Source organism: Hyaena hyaena, unplaced genomic scaffold, assembly GCF_003009895.1.
Source record: "Hyaena hyaena isolate Hyena2069 unplaced genomic scaffold, ASM300989v1 scaffold_284, whole genome shotgun sequence".
Classification (NCBI taxonomy): domain Eukaryota; kingdom Metazoa; phylum Chordata; class Mammalia; order Carnivora; family Hyaenidae; genus Hyaena; species Hyaena hyaena.
Genome location: NW_024080913.1, coordinates 143,305 through 167,277, shown reverse-complemented (window position 1 = coordinate 167,277; position 23,973 = coordinate 143,305). Strand labels below are relative to the sequence as shown.

At 48.2% G+C, this 23,973-nt stretch overlaps 3 protein-coding genes across 3 annotated transcripts; 2 read left to right on the top strand and 1 right to left on the bottom strand.

The window, feature by feature from the left end:
* The first annotated feature begins 850 nt into the window (after positions 1 to 850).
* On the top strand, positions 851 to 22,057 carry LOC120241229 (histone H3-like centromeric protein CSE4). The gene is made up of 2 exons (XM_039246230.1): positions 851 to 1,255; positions 20,954 to 22,057. Exons 1-2 carry the CDS (start codon positions 851 to 853, stop codon positions 21,368 to 21,370), a joined length of 822 nt encoding a protein of 273 aa, XP_039102161.1. The 3' UTR covers positions 21,371 to 22,057.
* LOC120241215 (histone H4) lies at positions 10,899 to 11,503 on the bottom strand. Its single transcript, XM_039246211.1, has one exon. It carries the CDS (start codon positions 11,428 to 11,430, stop codon positions 11,119 to 11,121), a length of 312 nt encoding a protein of 103 aa, XP_039102142.1. The 5' UTR covers positions 11,431 to 11,503; the 3' UTR covers positions 10,899 to 11,118.
* A 108-nt stretch (positions 22,058 to 22,165) lies between the features above and the next one.
* Positions 22,166 to 23,219, top strand: LOC120241213 (histone H2B type 2-F). The gene has a single exon (XM_039246209.1). The coding sequence runs from the start codon at positions 22,279 to 22,281 to the stop codon at positions 22,657 to 22,659; it is 381 nt and encodes a 126-aa protein (XP_039102140.1). The 5' UTR covers positions 22,166 to 22,278; the 3' UTR covers positions 22,660 to 23,219.
* The last annotated feature ends 754 nt before the right edge of the window (positions 23,220 to 23,973 follow it).

The following is a 23,973-nucleotide window of genomic DNA, read 5'->3' as shown; positions in this document are numbered from 1 at the left end:
TTTTGCTTTGCACCTTAACCAGTAGTCGGCCGAGCCCGGAGGCCGGGAGGTGGGGCGTGGGTTGCCACCCACTACTGTCGGGCCGCCCCCTGACTCTTGTGAGAAGTAGGTGCCAAGTCCGCGACTCCCACAGTGGGCGAGGCCTTAGCCCAACGCACGTGCACCCCCAGTCGGCAGGGGAGCTGGCAGTATTCGGGAGTATGGCGGCCCCTGACCTTGGCTTAGTTGGAGTCGGCTGTTTTAAAAGTTAGGAGCCGCCTTCGCGGCAGAAGTATATGTCCCCAGTTAAGTTTCCCGGTTGGGATCTCGCGCTGTGGAGGCGAGGGGGGGGGGGGGGGGAAGGCCGACCAAGGCCGGGAAAAAAGATCCACTGGACCAACGAAGGGGCTCTTCGGAAACGAGGCGCTTTGAGGAGCAGGGAGCAAAAGGAAGATTGAAGTGGAGTAGGGGAGACAGCGAGGGACTGAACAGCGTATCACGTTCTAAGGGAGCGAAGTGTTGAAGGCCTGGGAAGAAAAATGCAGACACAGTCGCGGTCGAAAATGACCCCCTTTTCCCCCTCCGCCCCCGCTCGCCCGCGGAAAAGAAAGGAAAAACACGGTAGGGAAAGACTCAGCCAACTGGAAAGGAGAAAGCGAGGCGGGTGGGCGGGGCAGGGAGGATTTGCCCGCACCAATGAGTGATGCCAGGAGGTGACGTCACGGCCAATGGTCAGGCAGCGCGGGACTTTCAATTATCGCCCCGCCCAACCGGAATAAGACGGTGGCTATAAAGGCTGCCGCGGCGGGCCGAGACCCGTTCCTCCCGCTGCCGCCGCTGCCGCGCTCGGACGCTCTTGTCTTGGTTGGCAATGGCCCGCACGAAGCAGACCGCCCGCAAGTCGACCGGCGGCAAGGCCCCGCGTAAGCAGCTGGCCACCAAGGCGGCCCGCAAGAGCGCGCCGGCCACGGGCGGCGTCAAGAAGCCGCACCGCTACCGGCCTGGCACGGTGGCCCTGCGCGAGATCCGTCGCTACCAGAAGTCCACCGAGCTGCTTATCCGCAAGCTGCCGTTCCAGCGGCTGGTGCGCGAGATCGCGCAGGACTTCAAGACGGACCTGCGCTTCCAGAGCTCGGCCGTGATGGCGCTGCAGGAGGCGAGCGAGGCCTACCTGGTGGGGCTGTTCGAGGACACGAACCTGTGCGCCATCCACGCCAAGCGCGTCACCATCATGCCCAAGGACATCCAGCTGGCTCGCCGCATCCGCGGGGAGCGGGCTTAAGTGCGCGCTCGGCTCGAGGTTCCATCCTAACCAAAGGCTCTTTTCAGAGCCACCCACGACGGCACCTGAAAGCAGCTGTGCCGCTTGTCCGAAGCTTCCGTGCTCCCCGCATCCCGTAGCCTGGGATCAGCATCGTGAGGGTGGGTACTAGGCTAGGGTAAGGGCCAGACCTCCCTGCAAGGTAGGTCGCGAGACCAGGTGCCGAGTCTACAGGTCTCGGGTGCACCGAGGTTGGCTTTTTCAGTAGTGGGGATCCGCGCGCTGATCCTCCTGCGCCCGCGCCCTTCCCAGCCCCGCCGGAAGTGGCATCAATTGGCGAGGCGCTCCGGCTAGGGGGCGGGAATCCGCCGCCTCCGCAACGCAGGCTGTCTGTCAGGTCATTTTCGGGATCCCCGACCTCTACCTGCACTCGGGTGTCCGTAACGCCCAGGCTTCCCTGGGAGCGGGACATTTAACGTTGCCGTTAGTCCCCTTTCCACCCGGTTTGTCAAAACTCCCTTGTTCGCTCGAGTGATTTGGCCAGATGTCTGCCGCTTTTGACATTCTCGCTGTCCTCAACCCCAATCTTGCCTGCCCCCTCTCCTTGTCCCCACCTTTTCTTTTTCTAATTCCCAGGAACCTTAAGGAATTCAGTACGGGCGGCTCCTGGCAGGAATAGGACAGAGGGTCTGGCTCGTGTGGCCCAGCATTCAACTCTGACAGTCCGATGGCTTTCGCCATAACAGCGGCGGCGGGGAGGTAGACGGACCCCGCTTCAAGGGCCTCCTTCACCCAAGGCCACTCCCCGGGAGCTCTGCCTGGTCCGTATCGTTCCCGGCTCCCGTCCACAGCAGGACGCGATTCTTCAGGAGGACAACCTCACACGCAGGGAGTTTGAGGAGTTTTGTGCAGATACTTGAGTTATCCAGCGCGGGGCGCTCACTAGTTCAAGCTCTCGGGCGGCTGGAACCAAGGGAAGGAGGAGCGCCCTACTCGCTTCCCCTCCTTGCCCGCGTCCGTGCGGTGCTCACAATCTGCGGTGGGCGGAGACTTGAGTTTCTCTCGAAGGGGCGACTCTTACACCAGATGAAATGGACATCTTAACGCCTCTTGGGTCTTAGAAATGAGTGTGTTTATCTAGAAGAGGGGGCAGGACCTTGGAAAGCTGACATGATCTCGCAGTTTGTGGGTTCGAGCCCCGCGTCGGGCTCTGTGCTGACAGCCAACTCAGAGCCCGGAGTCTGTTTCGGATTCTGTGTCTCCCTCTCTCTCTGACCCTCCCCTGCTCACACTGTCTCTCTCTCAGAAATAAATAAAAACATTTTTTAAATTCTTTAAAAATTAAAAAAAATAAAACGTCATTAGGATGTGCCCTAATCCTATATGAGTAGTGTTCTTATAAGAGGAGACAGGGACACAGTCAACACCAGGGGGCGACCAGGAGAGGACACGTGAGAAGGCGCCATCTGCAGCCCAAGGAGAGACCTCCGAGGAAACCAAATCTGATGATATCTTCATCTTGGACTTCTTTATAAAAAAATTTTTAAGCTTTTATTGACTTAATTTGAGAAAGATAAGGACCAGCAGGGGGTGGGGGAGCATCTCTAGCAGCCTCCATACAGCACGGAGCCCGACGGGGACCTGGAACCCACAAGCAGTGAGATTATGACCTGAGCCAAAGTCTGGCACTTAACCAACTGAGCTCCCCAAGAGCCCCTTGATCTTGGACTTCTAGCCTCTAGAACTGGGAGTAGATATGTTTCTGTGTAAGCCCCGCAGTCTGGTGTTTGGTGAGGGCAGCCCTAGGAAATCCATACAGGCTCTGTGGTCTGTGCCCAGGGCCCCAATCCCTGCTCCCACCTACCTACATACGTGATGGGGTCCCCTGTGACTTAGCCATAAGCAGAAGCAGCAGTGACTCGCAGCTCTGCGGGGCTGACACCTTTGCACCCGGCATCTCGTCCGTTTGGTTTCCAAAAGCGCAGCCTGAATCCTCAAAGGGAGAATAGAGTCCAGAGCGGCAGAGCCATCCGTGGCTAAGCAGGTGTGTCCGTGCCCGGGCCCCTCCTCCTCGGGATCCCACGCCCTGAGCTGCTACTGCATCAGCTCCAAAAGCAAGATACCAACCAGCCTAAAATACCAAAGATGCCCGAGACCTGCCCGTGGCCCTGAGATGTGAGGGCAGCCTGGGCACGCATGCGGGGGTAAGGGGATGGCCGTGATCTGCCTCCGCCCCTCTCCTCGCGTTTCTACCCACTTTGCTCCCCCCGCCACACCCGTGGGGTGCTGGTTCCCCAGACGCCTCGGTGGCAGGGTGTGGAAGGAAGAGAGCAAAGCAGAGGAGGAAGAGCACTGGGGAGTTAGGGCCTGGCCCCTCACTTCCCTGCTTGGTCTTAACTGGGTTCCTGTCAAAGGCGAGCCCCTCCGAGGAAAGGCCTTCCTTGTCTGTGTCACTCAAGCCTCTGTCAGCGCTCCTACACAACAGCAGGTCCGGGTTTTGATTGTGGAAGAGGTCTCTACGTACAGAGAGGGCTTCTGGGGTACAACCCGAGGCTCTCAGGCCCTGGAGGGGCTGCACAGGCCCTCGAACCTGTGATGGTGCTTAAACGCTCAGTCCTCCACATCCTGTGGTTGCCTCAATATCACATTGCTTTCATTTCGCAGCCTGAGCACCTCTAGCCTCAGGAAGTCTCCCTGTCTGAACCCCAAAGGGAAATTTAGTGGCATTGTTCAGCCTACCCTCCTAGCCATCTTTCCACTCGTTCTGTTAGGAGGATCGCGCAAACCGGGGACATCAATAGAAGATAACAGTTTAAAATGTAAGGGTTCGCTTATAAGCATTTCTGTACTTAAATCGATTTCTACTTTTGGGTGAGAGTTAAAAGATAGTTGAGGACAAGGTAAATAAAGGCTCTGCCTGTAATAATTAGCTTCTACATGGCTAGCTTGGAGCAGGAAAAGTCTACCCTGAACCTGGGTTTTTTAAGATGTGAAAAACAGTTTTTGTTCAGATTTAAAAATGCCTTAGGGTAGCAGGGGGTGGGGGGTGCATGGATAGAGAGGGTGTTGACACTGCCCTGGCTTCCAGGAAGAGGCGTTGGCCTCTGGGTTCACCCCCTCTCCCGGTCTTCCTTATCATCCTCCACATCTGCATCTTAACCTTCTCATGCCCTCCTCTTTCTCCGCCAGGCCCACCAAAATATTCCCAATGTCATCCATGCTGGCCTTGGCTTTTTTCCCCCCTGCAGCTCAAACGAGATCATGGATTTCCTGCTTGCCCTTTCTCTGGCCTCCCTCAAGTGCTCGCAAGTTCGTATCTTCTGCTGAGTCCCGCGTCCTGAGCTCTACACCAATATTTCTAACTGCCCGGTGGCTAGTTCCTTCTAGATAGGCGCTTCGAATTCAGCTTATTTCCAAAAGTGCATCATCTTGCTTCCCAAAGCTATTTTTCCCCTTCCGTATTCCGCGTCTTCCTGAAAGATACCTCCATCCCCTAGTCTGTTCAGGGCAGACGCTCCTTCTTCTTGTCCTGTGTCCAAATGTCATGAGTCACCAAATGTTATCAAGTCTGCTTTCTGACTTGGAATTCCATCACCCTTTCTCTATCCATACTGATCCCTTTGTAGACTTGAGCCCCCCACCCACCTGGCTCTGGAGGATTAAGTGTTCAGTCTAGACTCGCTGCCCTGCCACGAGGCTTCCATGCTGTGTGACAGCTGTCTTTTTTAAAGAGCATTTTCTTGAGCCTCTCACTCTCGTGCTTTATTTTTTTCCACCTCCTTCCCATTCGCTTCAGGTTAAAGTCCACCTTCTTCTGCATGGTAGTTCAGAGCGATGGAGGTTAATAACTAGTAGGGACTCTGCCGTGAGACATGCCCAAATTTGATGGCCTTGCCCCTCTAACAGTTATGTGACTGCAGAGGCCAGTAAGTAAATCTCCAAAGGCCCCACACGTTCCATTTGTAAAAGGGGCAATAGCATCTTGCTACTAGTGTTCTGGGAAATATTAAAAGTGACAATTCCTATTAGGAACCCGGCACTGTGTCTGGTCCAGAAGACCAAGCCCTATGTAGCCTCCCCTTCCCCTCTCCTCTTTGCTCTCATCTCTTTGGGCCCTCCTCCCTGCATCTCCCTCTTGCATCCCTTCCTTATACCTCTTCCTATATGCTACCCTCGGCATGAGGCCAGCAGCGTTCCTCAGGGTGAAGATCGTGTTGTTTTCTCTCTCGTTCATCCCTGAGGCCTCAGCCTTGAGCAGCGCCTGGAAGCCACAGGTAGTGAGGAAATGTTTGGCGAGGGACCTACACTACCTGCCCATTGACACTTGCCTTACAGGAGAGAATGGGGATCAAGAGGCCCCAGCTCTTGAGGTCCTTGCAATGACAGGTCAAGAGCAGGTCTGAACTGGACCTCTGCAAAGAACTTCCAGGGTCCTCGTGGACGGAGGTGGGGGTGGGGGGTGTCTTGGAACAGGGGAGCAGGAAACTGCTCGTGGGCGGGGCGTGTGGAAAACCTGGTCCTGTGATAGTAACGGCGCAGAGTTCACTGAGCCACACCCCCACCGGCACCCCTAACCTGTTCCTGAAAGCAGATGGTCTGGAGCGGAATGTCTTTAGTTCCCTAAAGACATCAGTTTTAGCCCTGCTGGTAGGATTTGTTTGAGATGTGATGGGGGAATGGGGGAATGGAGCAGAGCAGAGAGAGTAGAGTGTGCACAGCAGAGGTGGCCAGAGGAGGGCAGAGAAGGGATAGAAAACGAAGTCTAGGGTCCTTGCTGCTACGAACTAGGGCTGAGGCCTGAGGCCTTTGTGGAAGGACCAGGGATCCTGGCCCCTATCCAGGGAGAGGCTCCAAAGAGAAAAGACTGGGATCTCCATTTCCTCGTCTGTAAAGCAGGATCATAATTGCACCCACTTCAGGAATGTTACGAGGGTGAAAAGAAACCATACAGTCCACACTAAATGCTTGGAACAGAGCCTTACATGTGGTCATAAATCAGTATTCATAGTCTCATTAACGTTGACAATGTAAATATTAGTGACATTAATATGAATCGATGTAAGTCCAAGTTACAGCTCTGCCGTAAAACATAAAAGTTGATGAATAATCTTAAATATATGACCAGCCTCTAGACTGTGTGGCCCAGGCGGTAATAATACCCAGGTTCCTAGATGGCTTCTAGCTGATGTTTTACCACCCCTCCTCTCACTCAGTTTCACAATAACCCTGGGAGAGAGGAAGGGCTTTTTTTTTTTTTTTTTTTTTTTTTAATTCCTGTTGAATAGTTGAGGAAACAAAACCTGGTGAGGGAAACACACCTGGGAATGTGGGTCACCCAGCCAGAAGATAGTCTTGAACTTGAGTCTTGTATTTTGCTTTTCTTTCTGTATTAGACTCATTGCTTCAAAAGAAAAAAGCAATACATCCAATACTAACAGAGATACACAATCACTGTATCAGCAGCTCTGATTTCTGCGGACTTCAAACTGCAGTAAGATGTAATTTTACAATACTACCTACTTCCTATTCACTCTCATCTAAAAATCAAAACCGGTTGTGCCAAAGCATTTTCCCCCCACGGGATGCACCTTGATATTTTCAGTCTCATTCGGCTTCATTAATAAAAGATACCGGTTCCTGTTTTCCAAGTTGGCTTTATCATGGAACGCCTTGGTGGCTCAGTCGGTTGAAGCATCCGACTTTGGTTCAGGTCATGATCTCTTGGTTCATGAGTTCGAGCCCCGTGTTGGGCTCTGTGCTGTCAGCTCAGTCTGGAACCTGCTTCGGATTCTGTCTCCCTCGATCTCTGCCCCTGCCCCGCTCACACACACTCTCTCTCTCTCAAAAATAAAAAAAAATTTAAAAGTAAATAAAAATAAAATGACTTTACCACCCGCTAACGGGTTATAACCTGCAACTGAAAACCACTTGCGATAGAGGAAATTATGGAGAACTAAGTAAAACCACCAACTCAAATGAAAAATTGTTATTTTGTTTACCTGTGATCCCAGCATCCCTGGGACATGAGAGCTCCGTGTGGACAATGCAGAGCCTGTTTGGGGTTCCCTCTCCCTCTTTCTTTCTTTTTTTTTTTTTATTTCTAGGAGGGAGAGAGAGAGAGCGTGAGCAGGGGAGGGTCAGAGAGAGAGTCACAGACTCCGAAACAGGCTCCAGGCTCTGAGCCGGCAGTCAGCACAGAGCCCGACGTGGGACTCGAACCCATGAACCGTGAGATCATGACCCAAGCGAAAGTCGGACGCTTAACCGACTAAGCCACCCAGGCGCCCTTCCCTCTCCCTCTTTCTCTACCCCTCCCACCTCCCCAATAAATAAATACATTCATAGTGAAGATACACAGTTGAGTCAGGAGAGGAGGGTGTGAAGCAGCCAGGTCACAGGCCGCAGGGACCCAGCTGGTGAGAGGTGCTGGAGGCAAGAACAAGGGAACCAGCCACAGTAATGGAGCAGAGGGAAAGTTTCAATGTCTTTGAATGTAGCAGATTGCCTGAGCCCGGGTGGGGGAAGGGACAGAGGAGGTGGTTGTGGCAAAAAGTAATCAAAGATACCTCGAGAACCGCCTGCCTGAGTGGCTAGAAAGATCCTGCCATTTTCACAGTAACAGGCAGCCTGGGAGGGGGTGCGCCTGAGGGCTTCACTTCAAGCTGCGCAGGGTCACTGCTGTCACCAGGCAGTGACAAGGGGCCGTGTCCTTCAGGCAGCTAGAAATGTAGATCTGGAGGTAGCTCCAGACCCAGCTGGATTCTCCTATCTGCCCTTAGGAGCTAGAGAAGCACTTGGGAGTCCCGGGGGAGAGCTTATAAAGAGATGGCCCCAAGGTCAGGCCTCTTAGGAACATGAACCCCAAGAGGGATCTGGTGGGAAATGGAAGCTGGCGCAAAGTTTTGTCCCAAAACCAGAGGGAAAATATAATGAGAAAATTAGACCAGATGGGGTCCTTTCCATCATCCACATTGAACGGGTTCGTTAAATCAATATGGCAAATCTATTTAAAGATCCTCATATTATTTGTGATTTGAAAGTTGCAGTAAGATTCAGGAGCACCAGAATGTATCAGAGAATGCCAGGTTTTGCAAGCTGCTTACACATCAGTTTCTTACGTTGAAAAATAAAGATATTATTGGCCTTGCGAGGTTGTTCTAAAGATGTGAAATGGTACATGGTAGGTAGTCAATAGATGGGAAGTGTTACGCATTCTTTTACTTAAAAATTCAAATCAGAAGTGTCTATAAATTTAACCCAAACGCCCACTTCAAATTTAGGGGAACTAGGGGCTTTCATGCCTCCTGCCTTCACTGTCTCTTTTTCTGATCTTCCCCAATTCTGCTGCCACCATTCTTGGTCAGGGCTCTCCATAGCTTACAACAGCCTCCTGTGATCCAGCTTGCACTCAACAGTTCACCCTCAGCTTGCTCGGAATCAACACGGATCTGCAAGCTTTAATCCATTGAGTCTAATCTCCCCTGCCTGGTCTCAAGGGTCTCCAAGAGTCAGCCCTTTAGGGTATGCTTAGCTGTGGTATTGTGATGTATAATAAAAAATATATATTTGGTGTTTGTCCTAATCTCTCATTCTATAGAAACTCTAAACTTCTGTATCAGTCTGCCTCATTGTTATTAAAAGACGCACAGTTTTTCATTTAATGGATGTGTCTTTAAATTTGTTTATTTATTTATTTTTGAGAGAGCATGAGCAGGGGAGAGGGGCAGAAAGAGAGAGAGAGAGAGAGGATCCCAAGCAGGCTCCGCCCTAACAAATTAGGCCAATATTCAGATTTAACTACTTTAGTTTCATTTAAAGAAACTGTTATGTAGATCAATGCTTCTCAAACTGGGTATCGTAATCACCTGAACGAGTTGTTAAAACACAAATTGCTAGGGGTTTCTGGGAGCTCAGTCGGTTGAGCACCTGACTTCGGCTCAGGTCATGATCTCACAGTTTGTGGGTTCCAGCTCCGCATCGGGCTCTGTGCCAACAGCTCAGAGCCTGGAGCCTGTTTTGGATTCTGTGTCTCCCCCTCTCTCTGCCCTCCCCTGCTCATGCTCTGTTTCTCTCTGTCTCTCAAAAAATGAATAAACATTAAAAAACATTTTTTTAACCCCCACAAATTACTAAATCTTACCCTAGCAATTTCTCACTCAATAGGTCTGGAGTAGAGCCAAGATTTTGCATTCCTAACAAGTTCCCAGGTGATTTGATGTTCCAAATTTCAGACACTTTGAAAAACACTACTTTAGATGATAGACATGTATTTTTTTTCCCCCTCCTCCCTTCCATTATTCTTTTGAGTTCTCTTCAAACTTTTGGGATCTGCTTCTCTGGAGTATCTTAGTTATGATCAGATATATTCAATCCTCACTGCCCTTAACATTAAAAAAAAGTACAGTGATACTTGAAATAGAAATCCTATCAGTTGCAGATGAGACCTAAAAATTTTTTTTAATATCTTCATTTGGAGAGACAGAGTGTGAACGGGGGAGGGCAGAGACAGAGAAGGACACAGAATCCAAAGCTGGCTCTGGAGCTATCAGCACAGAGCCCAACTTGGGGCTTGAACCCATGGACTGTGAGATCATGACCTGAGCCCAAGTTGGACGCCCAACCGACTGAACCAACCAGGTGCCCCTAGATGAGACTTTAAAAGGAAAATAAAAGCATCTTGAACACTGACTCCTCTTATTTACTTCTCACCTGGGCATCTTCACAAATGTTTTCCTTGCCTCCCTCCCCCCCTCCCCCCCTCCCCATACTGTGTATCTCCATAGGATGCCAAGCATTCTGCTTTCTTCAAAGCCTGTCACAAGCCCCACCTCCACAGCCAAAATTTTCCATTTCCCAGCAACCAGTAACTTCCATAGTAATTATTGTCTACGTTTCTCATCACACTAAATGTGTACTGCCATGCGCTATTCTGCCATATATGTATTTTCTGTATTATTTTTCTTCCCCATCCTGATAAGCTCGTAGGGGGCAAGTTTTGCATCGTTTGGTTTTCCGGCGGCATCTCCGTTTTAAACATGGTTCATCTTCAAGCGTTTGACCCTAATGAGGGCAGCCAAGTGTGGAGACCAAGAAAGCAAGAGCTGGCCTATCTTTGGGGAGCGGATAGGATTTCCTCTCAACCACATACATAACCAAATTTACCTGTAAAATTGTAAGCCTATAATGCTGACAAAACTTGTACTTGCAAATATAACTGAGGCAAAACTACAATTAGGCTTAAGGAAAAGTGATGTGGACCTACCCCATTTTAATCCAAATCAAGACAATTTTTTAAGAGGTAGAGTGAGCAGAGGGTCAGAGAGAGAGGGAGGTACAGAATCCGAAGACAGGCGACAGGCTCTGAGCTGTCAGCCCAGAGCCGGACATGGGGCTGGAACCCAGAAACTGTGAGATCACGACCTGAGCCGAAGTTGGATGTTTAAACTTTAAAGGCCCAACACCATCGGGGGGCATAACAGACACCTCTGGATTGCAAGCCAGTGAGTACCTTCCGCTTTGCCATAAGCGAAATGTAGTGAACTAGACGTGGCTCGTTCTTCCCTCCCACAGCCCAACTCACTGATCACAAGACCGCGCACCCCAAAACCAACTAGCTTAGATCTGGAATACAAGACCCATTAAAACTAACCAAAAAACGGAAGCGAACACAAGAAAGGCAGTTTTTAGTAAAGGACTACGGGCTTTAGGGCTGTTAACACTGCAGGAACCTCTGCCTGCCATAAACTTAAAACCCGACTCAAGTCCAACTCCCAAAAGCAGTTACTTAAGTTCTATCCAAGTGCCCAGCTCTTCCGAGGACTGGATGGGTGGCCCTAAAAAGGGCCGTTGGCATATGAATGTGGAGCCAAAGCGGTAGCTTAGCCTCCGAAGCCATACAGGGTGCGTCCCTGTCGCTTGAGGGCGTACACTACATCCATGGCGGTGACCGTCTTGCGCTTGGCGTGCTCGGTGTAGGTGACCGCATCCCGAATGACGTTTTCCAGGAAAACCTTCAGCACACCCCGGGTCTCCTCGTAGATGAGGCCGGAGATCCGCTTGACTCCTCCACGCCGGGCCAGGCGCCGGATCGCTGGCTTAGTGATCCCTTGGATGTTGTCCCTCAAGACCTTGCGGTGTCGTTTGGCGCCACCCTTACCTAAGCCCTTGCCGCCCTTTCCTCTTCCCGACATGGCGAGAATGAGCTGAAGACCCAATCTTTGCTAAAGGCAGAGCAGCTTTTCCCCTAATATACCAGAGGAGCGGACCAGATTGAGAACAGAAGGCTCCGGGCGGGAAGCCCGCCCTAAATGGTCCCCGCCCGCTCCTCGTTGCGTCATTTCTGCTACTTCTCTACTGGGTCTTCCTCGAGCTGCACGGCTCCCTCTAATGGAAATGGGACTCTTAACAACAATCTCTCGGCCGTAGTCCCCGGGATAATTCAGATCCGAATGCGATGCCTCAGGCGTTTTCGCCTCAGTCTCACTCCGATTGTGGATTCCCCCAGGGCTTAAAATCTAGGCTCAGGGGAAAGGTCTTTCTGGCGTGAAAAGACCAGAGAAAGACCAAATGGAGTCCAGAGACTGGAAGGAGAAGACGGGGTCAGTGCCGGGTCTGATCCCGACTGGAGGGTCACAGGCTTCCGAAGAAGCATGGTTACATAAAAAGGCAACAAAAGCAGTTGAGATCGTTTGGCTGACCTGAAAGGCGAAGTCAAGAGCAGCCGCACCTGGGCTGTGTGTGGAGGGGGGAAGAGGGAGATCGCCATAATTTTGGAGTCTAGTCTCTTGTTGTATTGGGCTGTGGAATTTCACCTCACCCAGGAGAGGTCAGATCCAATGATAATTGGGTTTAGAATATTTGCAAGCCGTAAGGAAGTCAGTCCAATGCATTGTCATCCGAATGTCTGCTGAAAGAAGCAATATATACAAAGAAGACTGAAGGATATTCTGTACCTTTGTACAGATTCTTTGAAATCATCAGCCCTTGCTTTCAGCCAGAAACCAGTGACCAAATTGTGTCCCCATTGAAGAGCCCGCAAAGTTTGCTGAATTGGGTTTTATGTGGGGGGGAAGATTTCCTTTTTGAAAGTCATTACCGGAAACTGCCCTATGAAATTGACAGGGGTCCTTTACTGAAGGCATGTTCGCTCCTTTACCAAGGCCTTCTGTCGGAGAATCCACCAGAAGATGTGGTTTCTGCATCAGAAAGAATCCCCCCCGCTTGAGGAGTGTTTCTTATCTTAAGAATTTTTTTTTATTTTTATTTTTTCACTTTATTTTGAGAGAGAGAGCGCGCATGTCCCAGTAAGACATGGGCAGAGAGCCAGAGAGAGACAATCCCAAGCAGGCTCAGCGCTGCCAGCGCAGAGCCGGAGGTGGGGCCTCCATCTCACCAATCTGGATATCATGGCCTGAGCCAACATGAAGAGTTGGATGCTTTGCTGACTGAGCCCCCAGGCGCCCCTATCTTAAGAAATCTTACATGCCCGATTTCATCTCTCTTCCGGCTCCAGTTATCTTCTATATGCTATTCAATCCAGTTCCTATATTTTTATCCAGACTTCCAGGCTCAAGGCATATAGCTCCTCCTGGTTGTTCTTTAGTAATTTTAAACTTGGAAATCTCAAAATAATTAAACTACAAAGCTCCAGGGTATGACTCTAATGGGCGTCAGGGAATTCATACTCCTTCTTCCCCAGCCGTAAACTTTGTTCTCTGCTCATTGAATGGTTCCACCAGGCATCCCTTGCCTAAACCAGCACCCTGGGATTCACAATAGATGTTGGTTACAAAAATTAAATGAAAGAAATGTTGAGAAAGAAGATACATTTTTAAAATAGCCCTTTTTCCTCTTTCCCCCCCCCAGACAGGCTGTATATTAGTTGAGTTGTGAGCATTCTGTTCTGATTTTCCCCATAAATCAAAGAGTGTCATGCTAACATCTGCAGCCTGAACATTTAAAAAAAAAAAAACACAACAGAACAGGGGTACCTGTGTGGCTCAGTCTGTTAAGCAACCCACTTGGGCTCAGGTCATGATCTCATGCATCGTTCATGAGTTCCTGCCTGGCATTGGGCTCTGTGCCGACAGCTCGGATCCCGGAGCTTCAGATTCTTTCTCCATCTCTCTGTCCCTCCCCTGCTCATGCTTTCTCTCTCTCTCAAATATAAAATCAAACATGTAAGAAAATTTTTTTTTAAATTTAAAAAACAAGTCATTTCTATTGAAAATAAATAACTAACCTTTAAAATCCTTGCACTATGTAGCTTAAATCTCATGAGACTGGTTAATGGAATAAAAATATTTTTCATCTGTATCACTCTAAAACACTGCGAACATGTTACTTGAGCCTACAGTTTTCCACTGGGAATAAGCCAGAGGTTGTATAAGCTTCCTTCGCCCTCTTAGAGCCTATGGCTGGACCCAGGAATTAAGCTTATGTAAGACTGACCAAAAAGAAAAAAAAAATACAAATTTTAATATTTTTATGTGGACACAGGAGTCGTCAGAAGGAAAAGTGAAGACCTGAAAAGGCTGTTAGGCCCAGAAGGTTAGATATACTTTTGAAAACAAGGAACAATAAATTCTGGGACTATGACAAGACTGGAGGCTTGGGCTGGAGACAGGAAGTTGTGGCACAGTGACCGGGACATAGATGGCGGAAACTAATGGAAGTGAAGGGTTATTTGTTTTTTTGTGTTTTTTTTTATGTTTTTTTTATTTATTTCTAGGAGAGAGAGAGAGAGACAGCATGAGCAGGGGAGGGTCAGAGAGAGAGGGAGTCACAGACTGAAACAGGCTCCAGGCTCTGAGCTGGCAGTCAGCACAGAGCCCGACGCGGGGCTCGAACCCACGAACCGCGAGATCATGACCTAAGCGAAAGTCGGTCGCTTAACCGACTAAGCCACCCAGGCGCCCCAAGGGTTATTTGTTTGTACAGATCCATTTCGGCATTGACTCCCGGTCTCTGGTGATAAGAATGTTCTCCTCCTGGTACCTTTCTCATGGGAAATTTTATGAGCTGTTTCTAGGTAAAAAGGGGGGGGGGGGCAGGGTCAGAGAGCCCTCCTCTATCTGTTGTTTCCCAAGTAACTTCAGCTCAAAAATAATTTGTATCCCAAAGTGGTATGTTCTGAACTCCTGCAAACTGAAATCTTGTGTAGAGGAGGCAAAATTTACCTCTTCCCTCTTAGAGTTTCTGGCTGGGCCTGATACTTAAGTTGGCACAAGACAGATGAACATACAAATATATTTACTGGAAGTTTCATGTGACCTGCGAGCCCTCACAAGGAAACGAAGACCCAGAGAAGCAGTTAGAGTTGACGACTTATATACTGAATTGGACCGAGAGTAGTAAATTGTGAAAATGTCACAAGATGGAAGGGCTTCAGCCAGGGCGGTTCATGGTGGAAAAAGAGGAAAGATAAGGGTCAGCGTAACAAGGTTTCTACAGATTTCCCTTGGCATCAGCTGCCTGTCCTTGGTGAAAACAATGTTGTTTTCCTCTGGGTGGAGGGAGACATCTTCCATGGGGGTGGGGGGTTATCTCCTGTTTTCAAGAAGGAAATGGAGGTCAGAGCACACTTCTCGCACCTGCTGTTTTTCAAGTACTTTTGGCTCAAAATAATCCTTATGCCGAAGCGGCATAATTTAGGGGCGGCCTATTCTGTCACTGATGGGGTTCGGGACATGCTGCCCCCAAACATGGCATGTTAAGATATTGAATGTTTTAGGTTGGAGAAATTTTTTTTTTTTTTAAATGTTTTATTTATTTCTAGGAGAGAGAGAGAGAGACAGCGTGAGCAGGGGAGGGTCAGACAGAGAGGGAGTCACAGACCGAAACAGGCTCCAGGCTCTGAGCTGGCAGTCAGCACAGAGCCCGACGCGGGGCCTGAACCCACGAACCGTGAGATCATGACCTAAGCGAAAGTCGGACGCTTAACCGACTAAGCCACCCAGGCGCCCCTAGGTTGGAGAAATTTTGAGAAAAGGACATAAGTAGGAAGGTCACTCTGACCCTCTCCCCAAGCCTCCTTCCCTGAAACGAGTCATAAAAAGCCTCTTGTGCCTTCTCTATATGATTAGAGGGATAGATAAGGAGCAAAGGAGCATCTTTATCTTTAAAGACAAAGGGACGTACAGAAGAATCTTAACAAACAGGCCTCGCTGCTTCCCCTGGTTTATTAAATGATCTCACACTCTTTAACCTACTCTATTCTACACGAGTGCCCGCACTTCATCACACCTCAGATCTGTTTCTTTGGGTCTTCGTTTCCTTGTGAGGGCTCCTGTGTCCCATAAAACCTACATTAAGTAAAGCTGTGTGCTCTTCCGTTATTCTGTCTTTGTTGGTTTGATTTTCAGACCCAGCCGGGGACCCCAAGAGAACTGAGAAAAACTTTTTCCTCCCCTATGCTGCCCTTCACTGTATTATAAGCAGGAGTGTTAAGGTAAAAAGGGGAAGGTTTTATCCAATGAGCAAGGTGTTTAGGGAATGAGTTTATCTCAGAATGGGGTAAGGAAAGGAGCTAAAAATCCCATGACTTCTGGATTTGGTCCTGGGTATTGGCCTCTTAAGATGAAAGAAAATCATTTCACTCATATGTGGAATTTAGGAAACAGAGCAAATGCGCAGAGAGGTGTACCTGGGTGGCTCAGATAGGGAAGCGCCGACTCTTGGTTTCGGCTCAGGTCGTGCGTGGTCTCACTGTTCGTGAGTTTGAGCCTCCAATTGGACCCCATGCTGCTGGTGTGGGGCCTGGTTGTGATTCTCTCTCTCTCTCCCTCTCTCTCTCTTTCTCTCTGCCCCTTGCCCACTCTCCTGCACACTCGAAAACACATACACCACTCTCTCTCTCAAAATAAACTTTAAAAAACTGTACAAAGAGAAAAAAAAGAGAGAGAGACAAACCAAAAACAGACCCTGACCTATAGAACATACTGTGGTTACCAGAGGGGAGGTGGGTGAGGGAGGGTGAGACAGGCAATGGGGACTGAGTATACTTATTGTGATGAGCACTGAGTGATATACAGAAGTGTAGAATCACAGTACTGTGTACCAGAAGCTAATATAACATTGTATGTTAACTCCACTGGGCTTAAAATTAGAAAATAAAAACGAGGGGCGCCTGGGTGGTTGAGTGTCCAACTTTGGCTCAGGTGGTAGATCTGGTGGTTTGTGGGTTCGAGCCCCTTGTTGGGCTCTCTGCTGTCAGTGTGTCAGTGCAGAGCCTGCTTTGGATCCTCCGTCCCCCTCTCTCTCTGCCCCTCACCCACTTGTGCTCGCTTTCAAAATAAATAAATAAAATTAAATAAAAACTTTTAAAAAAGATGAAAGGAAATCAGGCACACAGGCTGCCCAGTCCACAAACCAAAGATTCAGTCTCATCCTGAGGGTACTTCAACCCCTGGGGGCGCTTGCAGTCAAAGACTAAACACAAACTGTTTTCTTGAAACATTTTAATTTAGTCCATTACTTTTGTATTAAAAGCAAACACAGGGGCGCCTGGGTGGCTTAGTCGGTTAAGCGTCCGACTTAAGCTTAGGTCATGATCTCGCGGTTCGTGGGTTCAAGCCCCGCGTCGGGCTTTATGCTGACTGCCAGCTCAGATCTTGGAGCCTGTTTCAGAGTCTGTCGTTCCCTCTCTCTCTGACCCTGCCCTGCTCACGCTGTCTCTCTCTCTCTCTCTCCTAGAAATAAATAAATAAATAAAAAACATTAAAAAAAATAAAAGCAAACAGAGGCACACACAAAACGTTATGTTTTTCTTTTACATGTTTATCTCCTGTGGCAAATTTCATTTATTTTTATTTTTGAGAGAGAGAGCGTGAGCACACACAAGCGGGGGAGGGGCAAAGAGAGAGGGAGACACAGACTCCAAAGCAGGCTCCAGGCTCTGAGCTGTCAGCACAGAGTCTGACACGGGGTGCGAACCCTCGAACTGTGAGATCATAACCTGAGCCGAAGTCAGACACTTAAATGACTGAGACCCCAGGTCCCTCTCTGGTGGCAAACTTTAAGTTTCTTACGCTATTTCCCCTCTTTCTCAGTACTACATAATGAAACTTCAGAGCTCACTCTGGAAACTGCAGATTCTTATTATTTCTGGTGAATGAAACTTCAGAGATATCAGTAGGAGAAGAAGAACCCCCGTTCCCACAGCTGCAGCAAAGCCCAGGCTCTTCTGCGTGGCGATGAACTTCTGATGGAGTTGTGAACCGAGAACACTCACTGGAATCTCTCCATTGTCCAATGTGGAGACTAGGTGGAATCAAACAACAGTGGATCTGAATTCTGTTGTTTGGGGGACTTCCAAGTGTTGGGGAGCAAGAATTTCCTGTCCCCTTCAAGGTCCTTGTACCCAGACCTACCTTCTACTCTGACAGGAGACAGATTAACAGGAGAAAATAAAATTTAATTTTGTATGTACAGGGAAGCCACACGGACATGGAAATTCCAAAGACAGCTAAGATGAAATATATATGTCGCCCTGAACTAAAGAGAAGGGGGAGGGGTTTGGGACTTTAAAAGAAGGAAATGCAATTCACAGTGAGATGAAAAAGAGTCCACCTTTGGTAAACAAATTTTGCTGGGCCACTCAGGAACAATGTGACATTCAAGACTGATCCAACAGCTCTTGCTAGGTTCCTCCTGGGTCTACCTTACTAAGTCCGTAGTATAATGTAGTTATCTATGATGATAGCTCTTTTTTTTTTTTAATATTTTTATTTATTTCTAGGAGAGAGAGAGAGACAGCGTGAGCAGGGGAGGGTCAGAGAGAGAGGGAGACACAGAATCTGAAACAGGCTCCAGGCTCTGAGCTGGCAGTCAGCACAGAGCCCGACGCAGGGCCCGAACCCACGAACCGCGAGATCATGACCTAAGCGAAAGTCAGACGCTTAACCGACTAAGCCACCCAGGCGCCCCTCTATGATGATAGCTCTTGTCCTGGAGTAGATCTTCCATCTAGATTCTTCTCAGGGGAGTCTGGGTGGGTCAGGTGGTTAAGCCTCCGACTTCAGCTTGGGGCATGATCTCAGGATCTGTGAGTTCAAGTCCTGTGTCAGGCCCTGCACTAACGGCTTAGATTCTCTCTCCTTTTTCTGCCCCTGCCCCCTTTCTCCCTCTCAAAAATAAACATATTTTAAAATTAAAATATTTCTTTCTCTTAAATAAATCCTTTTCAGATAGTTGTGGGGAAGGTAAAGAGCTTTTCCTGAATCTGCTGGGTTTTGATCACTTTTTAACTTGAAATCATCTTCATGCCAAAGTGGCCCATCTTGGGGGCATCTACCCTTGGCAGCTATAAATAACAGATTGTTCTATTCTGAGAATCGCCAGAGGAAGACTTGGCATTTTATTCTCTGTACCACAGAGATAAAATACATCCCATCGCTGTTGGACTCTATCTGAATATACATTGTAGGGGAGCAAAATTTTGCAACCCTGAAACATGTTTCTTTGGGATGTGCATTTATTTTTAAGAAGCAGAAGACTCGAGAAGTTTTTCTTTTTGCCTCTCTCCCAACTGCTTAGGAAAATTTAGATGGAGGACGTGATCTAGGAAGGGAGCTATCACCATACAGAACTACTGTATAATATGAACAGGTATAATATGAACTTGGTATAACAGAAAGGGAGGAATTTAGCAAAATCTATTCGCTAAAATTCCTTTCTATGCTCCATTGTTCCTATATGTCCCAGCAAACTTTTGTTTACCAAACATTCACTCATTTTCATCTTCTTGTAATTATCTTCCTTCCCTTACAGTCCCAGACCTCTACCCCCTTGTTAGCTATGGATGGCATGTAAGCCTCAACTGCCTGGGGGCCTCATATTCTTATATGATTGTCTCCTGTTTATCTGTCTCATGTCAATTTAATTCATAGACCATCAACAAAACCTTGAGGCATAGGGCAAAGATTTTCCTCCCCAACAACTGCTTGGAAATCTTTTTCTTATTTAAATGAATACCAGGGCCAGGAGTGCCTAGATTAAAAAAAAAAAAGAACACTGCAAAGGAACGTTGACACTTGCATGGGCTGCTTTGGGCTGTCATCCAAGAGCCCCCCCGGCCCCCCCCCCCCCCCCCGTTTCCTCTTCTAATGGGAATAGTTCAGTGGAGAAGTTTGAGAAACATTGAGTCATTTAATGGCATGATGGGAAAATTCTTCATTACTTTAAAATGTACCCCAAGGCTGATGAGACTGGAAATCCGTTATAATTTCATTCTTTTGCTTTAGAATATTACGCAGGCTTTGTTACTTGTCTGGGACAAGCCATAATTTCTCTGAGACTCTGTTTCCTTATCTGTAAAGTGAGGAAAGTAACATCTATTTCACAGAGTTGGGATTAAATAAAGTAGTGTATGTAGAAGAATTTTTAACACTGAGTAGTGCTCTCTATATATTAGTCCTTATTACAAAACAACCACAGGAAGGGGTAACAGTTGTTCACATGAGTTACCCTTTTGCAAGAAGGTGTCTTAGGACTCCCTAGCGAAGAAGATTGTGCTGCTCATGGGGACTCTTGCAGATACAAAGTTTCTAGGCTGTTTAGTGTTCGGGAAATCCCCTCAAAACGACTTGCCTTCAGCAGGAAGATGATCATTCATATGGACACCATAAAGTAAGTTTTAAGCTTCTTTGGGCTTGATTTTGTTCACAGATGTGAGTTATTAAAAGGCTTGGATGCAATGCTTTTTCAAGAGAATAAGCATATGATTACAAGGTTTATATTAACTATTCACGATGTTAAGCGGTAACCTTACACCGCTTGTTTCAGGGCATACAATTTCCCGAGCAATACTACATAGCAAATGAAACAACTGAAAAGCAGAGGATCTTCAATTTCTCTACAGAGAATAAAAAGGATGAAACTTTTAGGTGAAACTTTCCGATGAAACTACTCAATTGAAGAAAATATGTTAGCAACTCCGTAACCCACGAATAATGTGTTTACTTTGAAACTTAATTTTAGCTTTTCATCTGACCGACCAGCAAATTGACTATTTAGAAACTATTCACTATTGTAAAGGAGAAAGTGACGTTTCTGTGTTCATATTCCCAGACTTAGAAGGGTTTGCTCTCCTGGACCTAATTGGCCATTGAGGGGAGGCAACGGCATTCCAAGGCGAAAAGGTTAAAGGAAGGCGGAATCTCAAGGCTCTACCTTGCAAGTTGGTAGTGATCAGCAAAGGGCTTTGGCGTAGTTCCGAAGTTGGGTCAAGGTAAATTCAGTTTTTGGTTCTTTCAACTACCTATTGTTTTGTTGAGTCTGTCGTACTGTAACGCAACCAACGCGCTGAGCACAGGCTGAGGCGCAAAATAAATGTTAGCTACGCTGTTGCAGTCACAGCAACTCTTACCTGGAAATGTAGGCTGAAACCTAGTTCATGGGAAGGCGTGCTTTCATTTCGAAGGAACCTGAATCCCCAGCTTGCAAAAGCACTTTAAAACCTGCTCTTACAAAAGTGACCTCACTTTAAAGGAAAGGTCTAAAAAGAAAAACATCTGTGATTGAGGATTACAGAAAAGTACGGAAAGGTGAATAAGGGAAAGAGATTAGCATTACAGTCTTCTAGCCGAGGAAAAACGGATTGAAATCTAACCAATGAAATCGCAAGTCTGGAAGGTCCTAACCCTTCTGGCCCAATCAAGGGGAGGCTAGATCTATAAATAAGACTGCCTAAGACTTTCTGAGTAAAGCTAAAAGGACATCATGGCCCGCACGAAGCAGACCGCCCGCAAGTCGACCGGCGGCAAGGCCCCGCGGAAGCAGCTGGCCACCAAGGCGGCCCGCAAGAGCGCGCCGGCCACGGGCGGCGTCAAGAAGCCGCACCGCTACCGGCCGGGCACGGTGGCCCTGCGCGAGATCCGGCGCTACCAGAAGTCCACCGAGCTGCTGATCCGCAAGCTGCCGTTCCAGCGGCTGGTGCGCGAGATCGCGCAGGACTTCAAGACGGACCTGCGCTTCCAGAGCTCGGCCGTGATGGCGCTGCAGGAGGCGAGCGAGGCCTACCTGGTGGGGCTGTTCGAGGACACGAACCTGTGCGCCATCCACGCCAAGCGCGTCACCATCATGCCCAAGGACATCCAGCTGGCTCGCCGCATTCGCGGGGAGCGGGCTTAAGGCCTGTGTTCCTAAGTGGACCATTTAAAGGCTCTTTTCAGAGCCACCCATGTTTTCACGAGGAGCAGCTGTATCGGCTTCTTAAACCTGGTGTGGGTCCGCTGTTGTGCGCCGGTGTCGGGGGTGGAGGGAAAGCTCGTACGTGGTGGGTACTAAAAACCTGGACTCGACCCTACCAAGTCGTTTGTAACGTTACATGCTACTAGTACAAGATGTTAGCACAAATCGGTATACAGAAACTAAGGGGGAAGGCCGTCACGTGGGCTTGTGATAACTGCTGGGATGGGAATCGGTTTTCAAACGATTTTAAAGTTAACGAGGACTAAGCCGGACGCAAGTACTGGTTTAAAAGTCTTCCTGGTTTAGATTTGTATGGATCTAGCGTCTAGATCCACCCTATTGCATGATACAGGCGGTGCAAACCGGAATAGGAATTTGAAGTAAATATTGGGGAATTTTTGAGATGTTATTGCTCCAAAAACCAAAGGCAAAACAAAACTTCCACAAAGTGTAGGACGTAAAGCGATGCAAAAAGAAGAGAAAGTTGTCCCCAGCAGGCGCTTCAGATAACCTTCCGTACGCACGTCTACAACTGAAAAGTGATAACCATCCCCAAACACCCCAAACAGGTGAACCCATACTTTTGCGTAATTAACTGGTTAATCTTAAATGAGGCCTTTCGATTGGCTAAGAAGATATTTGTTCTGAGAGCCACTAAGGGAGCGCGAGCAGAAGCTATTATTTACATAGACTCCACCCCTCTATGACGGCACTGTTGGAAATTAACCAATAAAAATGCAGTCCTGTGCGAGCCTTCATTTGCATACAGGCTCTATAAGTAGTGCGTAACCAAGCCGCTTGAATGTAGTCCGGATCGTTTTGCGTGTGTGGCGTTTCTTCCAGCAAAGATGCCTGATCCAGCGAAGTCAGCTCCTGCTCCCAAGAAGGGTTCTAAGAAAGCTGTCACGAAAGTGCAGAAGAAGGACGGCAAGAAGCGCAAGCGTAGTCGTAAGGAGAGTTATTCCGTGTACGTGTATAAGGTGTTGAAGCAGGTTCATCCAGACACCGGCATCTCGTCCAAGGCTATGGGCATCATGAACTCGTTCGTCAACGACATCTTCGAGCGCATCGCCGGTGAGGCCTCCCGCCTGGCGCATTACAACAAGCGCTCCACCATCACGTCCCGGGAGATCCAGACGGCTGTGCGCCTGCTGCTGCCCGGCGAGCTGGCCAAGCACGCCGTGTCCGAGGGCACCAAGGCCGTCACCAAGTATACCAGCTCGAAGTAAGGGCGTGCAAAGGACGCAGTAGAACAGCTACTTTTACCCCAACGGCTCTTTTCAGAGCCACTTAATTTGTCACAGAAAGCGGCTGTGAACACTAGTCCAAATGTTAGGTTGGCTCTTGGGTTGGGAGGTTTCGTGGTCTCAAGTATTTGGTCATGGATTTATGTTAACGACCGCGATCAAGCCTGCCCTGATTGTTAAAACCTGGAATTTCCTATAGCGTGTCCCCCCTAGTGGCGAGATTCTTGCTGGTAAAAATTAGTCCTCAAAATGGTCTCTCCTTAGTTCTAAAATTGTCAGTGGAAACTGAGTTCCAGGTAACCAAGTAAACCAGCTAAGTACAGTGCTGGGGTGTTTTTTTTTTTTGGGGGGGGGGTACTGTTCTGCTTAACTCTTAGTCTATAAGTCAACACGAAACTTAAGGTGAGCTGGTATTTCTTAGCTACAGATAGGAGCTCTCTGCCCCACTGTCTTCGTGTCCTAATCTGTAACAAATGTTTCCAACGATTGTCCTAAACAGTCTCCAATAAAGTCTGCTTTAGTCTGTTGGCCCACGTAGTTATGAACTAGTAATCCTCCCCTAACTTTTAGCCCAGTGCCTTGGCCAGGTACTGATTTTTGTGCCCCCCCTCCCCCCCCCCATGGGGTATTTTGTCCTATCTAGAAACAAAATTCTTCGGAGGGATGCCAACTGGCGTCTAGTGGGTAAAGGCCAGGGATGCTGGGAAACCTAGCATAATGCACATGACTTCAGCAGCCAAGAATTCGTCTGGTCTGTAACCTCGGTCCTTGGTTAGACCAAACCTTCAGACTTCCCTTTGGTCAGGATTTCATTCTCATTTGGGTCAAACCTTCCCTCAGCCCAACCACCTAGCCGATGTTCTTGTTTTTGGTGAAACTGAGCTAGAACACAGATTTACTGTGATTGCTTAGTCTCCTCCACAGGAAAATGATCTCCAGGGCAAGGACCTTGGCTTCTGTAACAAAATTTCCTGCCTAGAAGAACCACTTGGCTGCTTGCTAAATACTCCCAGGTGCCTCTCCTTGAGTTTCCTGATCGGTTGGAGGTGGGGAACTGGGGAGGTTTTTAGTGTTCTCAGATGCATTAATTTTAAAAGGTAAAGGTGCAAATGGCCACAGTTAGTATATAAGATGACTTTCTAAAAATCCCTTAGTTAAAAACTTGCATAACCGAAGACTAACCCTGACAGGCTGGTGAAGTTTTACCCAGTAAAACCTACCTTTAAGGTAAAAGGAAAATTCTTAGCTTCAAGTTGATTTATCAAGCTTTGAAATTAAGTCACTAATCAATGTTAA

Excerpts from the sequence above, each read along its gene's own strand:
- LOC120241213 (XM_039246209.1), top strand. The coding sequence starts at position 22,279 with ATGCCTGATCCAGCGAAGTCAGCTCCTGCTCCCAAGAAGGGTTCTAAG.
- LOC120241229 (XM_039246230.1), top strand. The coding sequence starts at position 851 with ATGGCCCGCACGAAGCAGACCGCCCGCAAGTCGACCGGCGGCAAGGCC. Across the intron at positions 1,256-20,953 it reads GCCGCATCCGCGGGGAGCGG|GACATCATGGCCCGCACGAA; the intron begins GCTTAAGTGCGC and ends TAAAGCTAAAAG.
- LOC120241215 (XM_039246211.1), bottom strand. The coding sequence starts at position 11,430 with ATGTCGGGAAGAGGAAAGGGCGGCAAGGGCTTAGGTAAGGGTGGCGCC.